This window comes from Nyctereutes procyonoides, unplaced genomic scaffold (assembly GCF_905146905.1).
Source record: "Nyctereutes procyonoides isolate TBG_1078 unplaced genomic scaffold, NYPRO_anot_genome, whole genome shotgun sequence".
Lineage (NCBI taxonomy): Eukaryota > Metazoa > Chordata > Mammalia > Carnivora > Canidae > Nyctereutes > Nyctereutes procyonoides.
The window spans coordinates 21,277,284-21,286,811 of NW_026575037.1; the positions used below are offsets into that span (position 1 = coordinate 21,277,284).

The window sequence follows — 9,528 nt, forward strand, 5'->3', positions numbered from 1 at the left end:
AGGGGGTGCAGGCCGTGCAGGTGTCTGGGGTCACCTGGGCCCCAGGGCAGGCATAACAGATCAGAATGCTCTAATGAAGCCAGTCCTGCCCTCATCCAGCTGGCTCAGGATGGCTGTACCTCCAAGGTCACCTCGCGAAGGCGGAGGCCTCGGCAAACATTCCCGCTTTCTCTGAATGGCCCATTAACCCCCTCAGGACACAAGGCTAGATTTTTTTTTTAACCCTACCTCTGCGTTGGCATGTGTGTGCCCACAGAGTGCAAAGGCCCTACGAGGAGAACATGCCTGGTGTGTTGGGGGAACACAGAGTAGGCCCGTGTGGCTGGGTCGGCGTGAGGCCCAGCAAGTGGTCGGGACACGGTTGGAGGGCACGGAGCTGGGGAGGCAGTGTCTGCAGGTCGTAGGGCGCTCTCGACCAGCTTAATGACTCTGGCTTTTAAATGAGCACCCACGGGAGATTGTATAGGGGTCATTATCCACATTCCAGGCAGCTAAGGACCTAAAGAAATTTAGTGACCTGCCCCAGGCAGTTCACGGCAGGAGGAGCCTTGAGAGCACATCCCAGCCCCTTGGTCGGCACTCTATCCCACACCGTGGAGCCCCCACCCTGCTGGGGCTCCTACAGGGCCCTGCAACACCCGTAAGGCTCACAGCAACACCCTGAGATGGTGCCACCTTGAGATGGTGCCTTCCTTTTACGGAAGAGGACACTGAGACAGACATGAGGAGTTAGTGCAAAGTCCCATGGGACTGGAGCCAGGTCTGTCTGACCGGAGATCTGCCCTGTCCACTAAAGCATGTTCTGTGGAATCTCTTCCTCAGGTAGGAGTGAAGAAAGGGTGCTTCAGCCAGCCAGTGACTGTATAAATGTTGACCCAGGGCAGCACATAGAAGGTGCTCGTCTCAGCACCTGGCACGTGGCAGACGCTCCGTAAGTGCCAGTTGTTATTGCCACTAACCATGTGAGGAGGGGCCTTCTAGAAGATGGTGCCCATTTGGCCTCTTTCCAGTGGAGCCTGGACCCAGACCTCTTGACTCAGCCTAGCCCATGCCGCGGGCCCTACTTGCTCAGCTCTGTCACCAGAACCATCATCCCACTGTCAGAAACATCCTCCCTCTAGCGCAACATATATACTCATGGAGGATGAATTTAGGGTCAGAGATGTATCCAGGTTGGGGGCAGAAAGAAAATAATAACAGACAGAAACAGAGACAGAAAGAAATGGAGTGATGTCAAGGAGCCAGAGGTCAGAAGCCCTGTGTCCATCGTCCATCTTCTTGATCATTAGGTGGAGGACAGGGTGCTGGGTGGAGGCTTTGGGGACCCGGGATGCAGCCCTTCTCCGCACTGACTCGCTTTGGGACTCAGTGATTCTTATCCCTCACTAGCCTCGGTTTCCCTACCTACGTGCATTCCTTAAGGCCCCTTTCACTTCTACTTGTCACCACGGTTCCTGGACTGACGCTTGCTGAATGAGAAGACACTTCCACCGGCTGGTAGAGAACCGAGTTTATTCAGGGAAGTCGGTCCGTACAATATGTACTACAGGGCACCGCTCCGCTCGCAGCCCAGACACAGCATAAACACGTGCACAATAAATTAGGGGAAGCCCGCCCGTGCCCGCCACGATGGCCCTCAGGACCTGTCGACAGATCGGTTTATTATAAATACGACAGGGGACTGTCTGGCTACCTTCGGGTGGGGTCGGGCAGCCTGGGCCCAGCGGTGGGCCTTGCAGTCCCGTCCGGGACCTGTTCACACCTGGATCTCTCCCCGCAGTATCCCAGCCCCAGGGGAGAGGATTCTAACCCCGAGAGAGGTCTCTTCAAAAGACCCTCCTCTGCATGCACAACGGGGCCTTCTCCATCTCCCTCCCTCGGGGGTGGTTCCTCCCTCGGGTGTTAGGCCGCTGTCCGTCAGGCAGCCAGAGTTCCTTGATGATTCTTGTCAATCCAGGCTAGCAAGATGTCAAGCTCTCCCAGGGACTTAATGGCAGCAGACCGGACCTCCAGCTGAAACCAGGCAAATCATCGTAAGAGCCCACCTTTCTAGACTATGTAAATCATTTTCAAATCTTGCCCCGTATTCCAGTCCTCGTGAGCTTTTCCTTTAATCCATCAAGTATATTGGCAGAGCATCCCAAGTTATCTAACAGGCCACCCAAATTGCCTTCCCCATATGAGCAGTTAAATCAAGTCAGCGACTTAGAAACAAAATTAAAAATTCTTCATTCTTTGCCTCTGGTTTTCTTTTCCATGGTTTTTTTTTTTTTTTTTCGTATGAAAAGAAAAAAAAAAAAAAACCACACACTGGCCTTACTGGCCAAGCCCTTTGCTTGTTTTCCTTTTCCCATCAGCTGGCTTTACTTGTGCTTTCCGAGAAAGCCTCAACTCCAGTGGGTTGAGGAGCATGCTGGGTAGGAGAGCACATTGTCCCCATGTGACATGGGCAAGCACCGAGGCCCTAAAGACAAATGTCCTCCCTCCCAGTGTCACACAGACAGTTGGAAGCAGAGCTGGAACTAGAACCCAGGTCTCCTGACTTATTCCAACCCCTTGCAGCGGAATAGAGGGAGAGGGTGAGATCCAGGTGTATATCCTGGGGAGCCAGACAGCAGGGAGTCGAGTCCCACCTCCACCACTTGGTTGCAGTAGTTAAGTTGCTTAACCTGTTTGTGCCTCAGGCTCCTGATTTATCAAATGCAGATAATGGTTCGTAGCATCGTAATGAGGAACACGTGTGTCGGTATTTGCAGTGTGTTTGGAAACACAGCGGGTTTATGGCAAGAACGATACAAGGCTTAGCCATTGTTCTAGTATTAGCCTCCCGACTGGTCAAAGCGCTGGCATCTCTTGGGAACGTGGTTGAAATGCAGAATCGCAGGCCTCCTTCCACACCTACCAAGCCACAAGCTGCATTTTCTGTTGGCAGAGTCTCCAAAGGACGCATGGGAGAAGCAGGCTCCTACTCTACCTCTATGAGATGTGCGCTCTACAGCCGCACATACGTGAGCAGCCCGGTTCTGCGTCACCCCACAGGATGCCGGTGGCAGCTGCGGACCACAGTGACACCTGGCAGGCTGCATGTTTGGTGTCCAACAGCTTACAGTTCACCGAGGATCCTTGCTCCCTCTGTAGCACGCCCACCCAAAAGAATGTGCTTTCCCCCCACAACTTAACGGATTAGCTCTGATCCGTGAGGGCAGGAGAAAACCGTGGAGGCGTGATGGAGAAGGGGAGCCCAGGAGACTAGCAAAGGGGCTAAAACCAACACACTCTTTGCGGACACATAGAATTGGGGAGATGGGCAATAGATACTATGGAGTGAGTGGGCGATTCAATGAGCAGACAGAAGGGTTGGCCCAGTCTCAGTCATCCACGCCCCATCTCCAACTTCCACATCTCCCCCTGCCTTCTCTTACCTGATCGTAGTTGTCGTGGATGATTCTGGTGGCGTTGATGGCTGCCTCCCTGCAGTGACACTGTCTCTGCGCCTGCTGTGATCAAGTGGAAGAAGCGCTTGTCAGAGGGCCTCTCCACCCAGCCCACTCCTTCCGCCCAAAGAGAGGCACCCTTGTTCCCAACGTGGGTCAGGTGGACAAACTCAGGTTGGAGCCGCAAGGGGCAAGTCACAAGTCACCTTGTGTGTGACCAGGGCTTTTGCTATGTCTGGGTTTACGGCTCACCCGACTGGAAGGGCCAGGAAAGGAGAGACCAAGTGTCTGTCTCGTCACCACTCAGTGAAGGCCGCACCCCACAAGGTAGGCACGAAATATTTATTGGACTAGTTAATTAATTAATTGATTAAATGAATCTTAATGTAAGTATGGCAGGGATCATGGCTTCTAACAATTTTAGAATCCGAGGCACAGAAAGGAGAGATAATTTGCCACAAGGTCACTTGCGTTCCCATTGGCAGGGATGGGGCTAGAACCTAGGCTTTCTCCTGGTCCAAGTTTGTGTTGGGTTGTTTGAGTTTGGTTTTATTCCTGCTGTTTGTTTTTAATAGAGCACAATGAATTTATAGGCAACCCGCAGGGATAGACCATGGGATGCAACAACCCAGCTCAGAAGTTAATGGGTTTGGAAACCCCGAAGGACCACAAACAAAGAAACTAAAGAGATGCATATGATTAGCCTGGACTCCTGGGCATGCCTGTCTCCCAGGCCAGCCCTGACATCCCTGAAGGAACACTTTGATATAAGGCTGCCCCAGGAGGATTCTCCATGAGGAAGTGGGAACTGATGAGGTATCAGCCAGGAGGGAGCCCTGAGGAATAGGTTCTGGACAGTTCTCCTCATGGATGACAGGGCAGGGGATTTCCTGGGAGGCCAGGAACCACTTCAGAAAGCCTGAGTGGAACCAGCATGTCCTGGGCTCGCCCTGGGGCTGTCAGGGAACACAGAGTCCTGATGTGACCACTCACGCATCGTTGCAGAGCCTTGTGCATGTAGAGGAAAGAGTTGGCAATGCTGCTGATTTTCCTCAAGATTTGGGGGTTCAGCTCCTGATGGTCCTTGAATACTCTGTCCACGTAGAATGCCAGGAGGTTCTTGGTCATGCAGCATACGTCTGAGGGCTACAGATACAAATTAGAGAAAACCCCCGGGGGCCCTCTTTTACTGTCTTAGACACCAAAGCAAGTCTTTGTAGGGGCATCAAGGAACAAAATAGCTAAATCAATTTTTCTATAAAAAATTCATATTAGTCTCAGAGTATCCATGTCCTCTCAGCACATCAAATAAGCTTATGACGAAGGCACTGGAGAAAGATGGCAGCTCCTCCTTCTTTATGGCCAGGAAATAAAATAGCAAGCGATGGAGCCCAGGCACAGTCTCGAACTCTCTCTACTGCATCCCGGCACATCATCACTAACTTCAGCTCAAACCCTTCCAGGAATTCAGGGCCTCCCCTTTGAAAGGACCCATGTCTGAGCAGCCTTCTGGAAAAGGACTTCCTTATGCTGTGCCGCCGTCCACCCCCGGCACTCTCTCACCCCTCAACATGCACATTAAGACATGCGTGTGAGTATCCGTCTCTGTGTGCACGGGGCGTGCACTGGCCACGATTCCTTCCATGGCAATGACATCGTGTTGGTCCTGACCGCCCTGCTCCCCTCACCATCCCAGTCTGTCCTTTTGAACCTGGCGGGGATCATTTGAACGGAGCTAAGATTGGCGAGAGTGGAAACTGTTCACAGCTGCAGCAGTGGGTGCATCTGGGCGAGTGTGCAGCTGGCAGTGTGCACATCTCTCCAGGGGGAGGGGAGAGCCTTAAATTCCCAGGACGCAGCTCAGAGCAGTTGGCCAGGCTGAGTTTCCTTCTAGCAAATTACAGCCTGCCCCCAGCGCCAGGGAGCTGCTCTGCAGATTTAGGGTCCCGTCTGAGAAGGGAGGGGTGTGAAGCGGGATGGTGCATCCATCTCCATCAGCATTAAAGCAGCAGAGGCTCCTTGGCCCCCCAAGCAGCCTCTCCTAGATGGCAAACTACTTGTAATGCAAAACCCTCCTCCTCCTCTCCTGCCGGTTCCCTTGACCAAGGCAGCAAAAAGTTGCACACCTTTGTTTTATCAGGGAGGGAGGGAGGGAATATGATAAAGACTTGCACCCTCATTGATGCTTAGGCCACATCAGCCATTACTAGACCTAGAGAGGAGAAAGCATCTGGAGACAGAGAGGGCTTAGGGGTTCAACCACTGGCTCAACCACAGACTAGACATTTTCTCGCCCAAGCTGTCAACTTGCTTATGTGAAAACGGTGGTTTCAGGAGTACCTGGGTGGCTCAGGGGTACCTGGGTGGCTCAGTCGGTTAAGCATCTGGTTAAGCGTCTGCCTTGGGTTGAGGTCATGATCCCAGGGTCCTCCCTCTCCCTCTGCTGCTCCCCACCCTGTTCTCTCTCTCTCTCTCTCTCTCTCTCTCTCTCTCTCCCTCTCAAATAAATTATTTTTAAAAATAAAATAAAATGTTGATTCTGAAATGGGTGGCCTTCCAGGTCCCTTCCAGCTGCACTCTCCTATGACTCTGTCATGTGGTTGGCTGGACTAGCACTTAGTAAGTAGCAACATCTACTTACAACAAATAGATCAAGCCCAACACTGCCTAGAGGAATTATCTTGCTCAGAGAAGCCAAAAGAAAAGAGAAAATAAAAAAGTAAATCGTTGCAACTCTCCTTTGCACTCTGGCAGATAAATAACTGAAAAAAAAAAGGATTTTTTCTAGAATGCTTACAAGCACTAGGAGGAGCTCATTTTTAAGGGCACTTTTCAGTGGCCCCTTTTGTAAATTCTTACCTCGTAAATCAACTATTTTGTAACACACTCAACATCTCTGGAGGGTTGGACTCATCTCTTTAGTGGCTTTCCTGCCTCGCATTTGTAAAGAGCTATGTAGGGGCGCCTGGATTGAACATCACCAGACAACCTTTCAGAAAGATCCTGTGGTCATGGAGTCTTTGGCTCAAAAATCTACAGTGATTCCTTATTGCCATATCACAAGGTCAAGGCTCCACCTGACTTTGAAGGTTCTTGGTAAGATGACTCCAGTGTATTTCTCCGCTTCATCCTCTTCCGCTCACCTGACTCACTTGCACACCCCTCACACCACAAGCCTGGCTGCCTCGCTGCCTCCTGACACACCGTCATTGGTCTCACATGTAATTTCCCTGATCTCCAATCTCCTTCCTCCTTGAACCACTGACCCACAGCCAACTCAGCTTTTAAGTCACTGCTCATTTTCTCAGCTCCCCCGTGAAAACCTTCCAGAATCGCCCTAAGCCACAGAGAACCTGCCTCGGTTTGAGGGTGTGGCACCCCCAGTCCCTCTCTAGGTAGGTGGTGCTTCTTCGATTCCTCCTAGGGGTCTCCAAGTCCCTGAGACATCAGTGTGCCCTCGCACATCAGCTGGCAAATGAGAAACCAGGAATATTCAGAGAGCACGCGGGAGATGGGGAGGAAGAAGAAGACAGGGTGGGGATTTCTTTCTCGGACCAGGGCCGCTTCACCATAAAAATAATAACACAAAAAGAGCAGATGCGGGCCGATACCTTAATGCTATGCAGGGTCTCCGATGTGGACAGGATGGTGACATTTTGGAAGGTGTCCTTAGCTTGCTATGGAGGGAAACACAAGGACAGAAAGACACAGGCAATGAGTACTCCATGTCCCCCCTGAAGACACAGAGGATGATGAAGAGGAGCTTGCTCTTCAAGTTAAGACAGAAGGTGAGACACGTCCCCTTGCCCAAACCATCACCCTCAACCCATACTCACGATGGTTTTTTTGATTTCTTGGAAAGTCTCTTCTACTGGGTGGATGTCCATGGAAATCAGACACCTCCTCAGACCTCGGGCACGCACTGACCACAGAAAGACCATAGCAGCCACGAGCCAGAGGGAAACTCGCTGTGCCTTCATGTCCTGCAGGAAGGGGTGGGAGTCAGCTGCCTGGCTTAGAGGGGAAAGCAGCGGAGACCCCAGACCAAGATCCCCTTTGGACCGCGCAAGGCAAGCCAGACAGCCACCAATAAAACAAGACTGAGCCTTGTGGAGTTCATGGTCATGTGTCTCCTCCTCTGGTTTTCTTGAATCAATTGAATGAGACCTCTCCCTCCCCCCGGTGCCCCCACCTTCGCCCCAGAAAGCACAATACAGTGCTCTCTCAAGTCCCAGGGAGTCTATTTGTGTGGATATCACTCCATTATGACTCAACACGGCTCATTTTGTCAACAGTGGTGAAAAAGCATTGTTTTTAATAAATTAAATAGGAAAAACAGTGTTGGTAATACGCCCTAGGAATTAGGCAACAGATCTGAAAAACCCTAAAAGCACATTTGGTTTTTTATGTTTGCTCCTGAAATAGGAGACACTCTTTTATTATAAAGCCCCGATGTGTATCTGCTTAAAATCGTTTGTCTGAAGCCAACTCTGAAGATGTTACCTTCTGGAGAAATAGGCGAGGGAGGCGCAGGTCACCCCCAGGCAAAGAGAGAGGGGCAAGTTGGTGGCTTCCTCTCTGTCACCCACTGAGCAAGAGGCCATCGGGAACATGTTTGCAGCTCACTAGTCCTAGACAGGACCAGACTCTTCTGATCCCATCACCCCCCCCCTCCCCTGTCCTCTCTGCCTCTTCCATTTACCCACTCTCTGGTGTCATATAGACACGTTGGGGAAAGTACACATGATATGGTTGTACAGCTTGTTGGGTCTCTTCCCCTGACTCTCCCCAGCACTAGCCCGGGCCTTAGCCTTAAAGAGGAGTCTTAAGACAGCGCGTGTGAGGAGACCAGCCTTCTGTCCAGCGTGGTCCGCGGTGCCCACCCAGAGCCCTCACTTCCATCATGGGTGTGCTGGGTGTGTGTGGCATTCCCTCGGGCACTCAACTGGATATCCCAGCAGATCTCCTCACGCCACACAGACAGCAGCACCTTTCTGATCAGGTCCCACTGAGCGAGTGGTGCTCCTTACATTTAAAGAGCTATTTACACTAAATAAATAAATAAATAAATAAATAAATAAATAAATAAATAAATAAAGAGCTATATAGGGGCGCCTGGATGGCTCAGTGGTGAAGTATCTGCCTTTCAGCTCAGGGTCCTGGGGTCGGGCTCTCTGCTCAGCGGGGAGTCTGCTTCTCCCTCTCCTTCTGCCCCTCCCCCTGCTTGTGCTCTCTCTGTCTCTGTCTCTGTCTCAAATAAATAAATAAAATCCTTTTTTAAAAAAAGTGCTATTTAATACTGCAAAGCCTAAAAAAAAAAAAAAAAAAGATATCAAGTGTCCAGCACAGCTCCTAGAACAAAAAGATCTTTCCTCTTCCCTTCCTTTCTGCCCTCCTTTTCCCCCCACTCTCCATCTTTTCTTATTGAGAACAAAGTCCTAGAAGGTTCATCCTCAATAGGGAGTACCCTTCCCTGTCCTGCAAAATACCTAGGCCATACACAATGATGACAGGTCACCTCTCTGCAGCAGTGAGAGACCAGGGCCAGGACAACGTGCCCGAAAGCCTCCAGCAAAGGCCCTGCAGGAGTCTTACCTCTTACTCGGTACTTCCAGGCTGCTCCTGTGTCTTCTCTCTCTGTGCTCCTTGCCACTTGGAAAGGGCCGGTCACTTTTATGCAGGTGGATAAGAGGAAATGCTGTCAAGGTTTACTGGGTGGGTCCACCTTTGGGAGATTATTTTTCTCCTTGTTTCCTTAGCATCTCATTTCCTTAATTGTTCTCTTTTCTTGCTTCTTTAAGATACAGCTGATTAATCATGATTAAGAAATGCCTCTTTCTTCTGGGTTTTGACATGTAGCTTCTAGGAAGAATAAACTCCCCATCTCCATGCAAATGAGAATTTCTTGCAATTCTGTGTCCATATAGAAAAATCCAAGTTAGGTCACTTTCCTGAGAGCTATGGCATACCACCAACTGTACCCTGCAGGCAAACTCAGGAAAGTACTCTCCTGATGGCCACACCCTGACAGCACCAACCCCATGAGACACCACAGGTGTCCCTGGTCCCGGCACACTCCATCTGCCCAATGCCT

At 50.9% G+C, this 9,528-nt stretch overlaps 1 protein-coding gene across 1 annotated transcript; it reads right to left on the minus strand.

Moving 5' to 3' along the window:
- Positions 1–1,548: 1,548 nt before the first annotated feature.
- On the minus strand, positions 1,549–7,501 carry IL19 (interleukin 19). The gene is made up of 5 exons (XM_055319453.1): positions 7,271–7,501; positions 7,046–7,111; positions 4,428–4,580; positions 3,423–3,497; positions 1,549–2,013 (listed from the first exon to the last, which is right to left on the minus strand). The coding sequence occupies exons 1-5, from the start codon at positions 7,412–7,414 to the stop codon at positions 1,918–1,920; spliced, it is 534 nt and encodes a 177-aa protein (XP_055175428.1). The 5' UTR covers positions 7,415–7,501; the 3' UTR covers positions 1,549–1,917.
- Between the last annotated feature and the right edge of the window lie 2,027 nt (positions 7,502–9,528).